At 35.0% G+C, this 1969-nt stretch overlaps 1 protein-coding gene across 1 annotated transcript; it reads right to left on the bottom strand.

The window, feature by feature from the left end:
* Nucleotides 1–234: 234 nt before the first annotated feature.
* On the bottom strand, nt 235–1451 carry LOC105556662. Its single transcript, XM_012003756.1, has 2 exons — nt 1345–1451; nt 235–1216 (listed from the first exon to the last, which is right to left on the bottom strand). Exons 1-2 carry the CDS (start codon nt 1449–1451, stop codon nt 235–237), a joined length of 1089 nt encoding a protein of 362 aa, XP_011859146.1.
* Between the last annotated feature and the right edge of the window lie 518 nt (nt 1452–1969).

Below are 1969 nucleotides of genomic sequence, written 5' to 3'. Positions count from 1 at the left end.
AGGAAGGGTATTTAAAAATAGAGAGAGAAACTTTCTGAGACTTCATTGTAACAATAAGTTTTATTTGTTTTTTCCGTATAGTAAACTAATTTCCATTACTTTATGTAATATTACTGTAATATGATTAAGTACTTAAATAACGTGTATTTACAAGGCTTTCTGTTAAAAATAATAAATGAAAAACACTATAGGAATCATTTGATGATTATTTCATAAATAATATCTCTGAATGCATCAAGCAGCATATCGTCCTCTTTGGATATATTCATACTGCCATGGTACTTCGCCCTCTGGAGTCAAGAAATATTGTGCCAAAGCGTCTCTTTGTTGAAATGCTTTTTGTGCCGCACGGCATGGAGGTCTTCTTCTAATAGCTTGCATTTGAGTTCTTTCGACAGATCTCCAAGCTCCTGGTGTTACATTGCCGTTTGTATCTTCGCAATCGACGAAATTTGGTGGACAATACATTCTCTTTGATGCAGGTTGCTCATCGTTAACTACTTTCAAGAAATTGTGGAGACAAAGAGCACTTACAACAATGTTATCAGCATAACAAGGGTTAATGGCAATTGGCCTTCGAAAAATTCTCCACCGAGCGGCTAAAATACCAAAAGCGTTTTCAATAGTACGTCTAGCGCGAGAAAGTCGATAGTTGAAATTTAGTTCTTTATCGCTAAGATGTCTCTTTGAGTATGGTTTCATCATGTGTTCTGTGAGAGCAAAAGCATCGTCCGCGACAAAAAAACATGGCGTTTGTAATTCCGAACCTGGCAATCTTGCAGTACCCTTTGGCAAATGCAAAGTGTTATCACGAAATGCTGCTGACAGATTAGATTCATTAAAAATTCCACTGTCAGATTCGCTACCATATGAACCGACATCTATCAGAGTAAATTTATAATTATAATCACATGCAGCTAGCAGTACTATGCTAAAAGTTTTCTTATAATTATAATATAAACTGCCAGAATTTGGCGGTGCCTGGATTTGTACATGCTTCCCGTCTATCGCTCCAACACAATTAGGGAAATTCCAGTGTTGTAGGTATCCTGCACAAATTTCTTTCCATTCTTCTTCATTTGGAGTACGTAAATAAATAGGTGACAATGCAGTAACTATCGCAGCACATGTTTCTTTTACAACAGCGTGTGCTGTTGATTCGCCAACACGATAAGCTAATGCTATTGACAGCATCTGGTCACCTGTAGCTAGATATCTGGAATAGACAAGTTTTATTAGAAAAAATTCTTTAAAAGTTATTTTTGAACATTGGGAAAAATTTATTATCCATTCTTTATCTTAATTAATTATTTATTCGCACTATGCTTGCAAAGAAAAAGTTACCTGAGAGTAATTGCGAGACGTTGCTCAGGTGATAAAGCTTTCGGACTTTTCTTTGTCAGGTATGGAGAAAGCATTCCTAATAAGTCGGCGAATATATTCACATCCATCCTTGTGTAACGAAAAAATAGATCTGGATCCATTTTCATCTCCTGGAATAGATGTTGAAAATCGCCTTGTAGCATTCGACGTGTATTTATGGGTCTTACAAGCCACCTCCTATTCCTCCATCGTTTATTTTTTTGTCTTTTTTTCACAATCATATACATATTGCTTAGTTGCAAAAATGTATATGTTATGAAAACAGTTTCTTCATTCATGATCTATAAAATATAAAATTATATACGTACGTTCATTTAGAAAATTGGTTAAAACTTACTTAAACTAATATATTTTTTTAACGTTTTATATATATAACAATTAACATACCACCCAGTCAGAAATGACTCGTCGATTGATGTCGAAACGACGTCGTATATATCGCGCATATATGATATTCTAACCTCAGCTTTTTTAATTAAGAGTTCCGTAATGCGCATGCGTACATCAGGGTATTAAGAATAGACAGCAGATTTTACGACTACGGAATTAAAGTTACGGTTAACGCTTTTTTACGTGCAAAGGCCTT

The sequence above is a fragment of the Vollenhovia emeryi genome, unplaced genomic scaffold, assembly GCF_000949405.1.
Source record: "Vollenhovia emeryi isolate VEMERY1.0 unplaced genomic scaffold, V.emery_V1.0 DF939859.1, whole genome shotgun sequence".
Lineage (NCBI taxonomy): Eukaryota > Metazoa > Arthropoda > Insecta > Hymenoptera > Formicidae > Vollenhovia > Vollenhovia emeryi.
This window is presented reverse-complemented; position numbering and strand designations above follow the sequence as displayed.

Coding starts and splice junctions, on each gene's coding strand:
- LOC105556662 (XM_012003756.1), bottom strand. CDS start 1,451: ATGGATGTGAATATATTCGCCGACTTATTAGGAATGCTTTCTCCATAC. Junction 1,217..1,344: donor CGTCTCGCAATTACTCTCAG/GTAACTTTTTCT, acceptor TGTCTATTCCAG/ATATCTAGCTACAGGTGACC.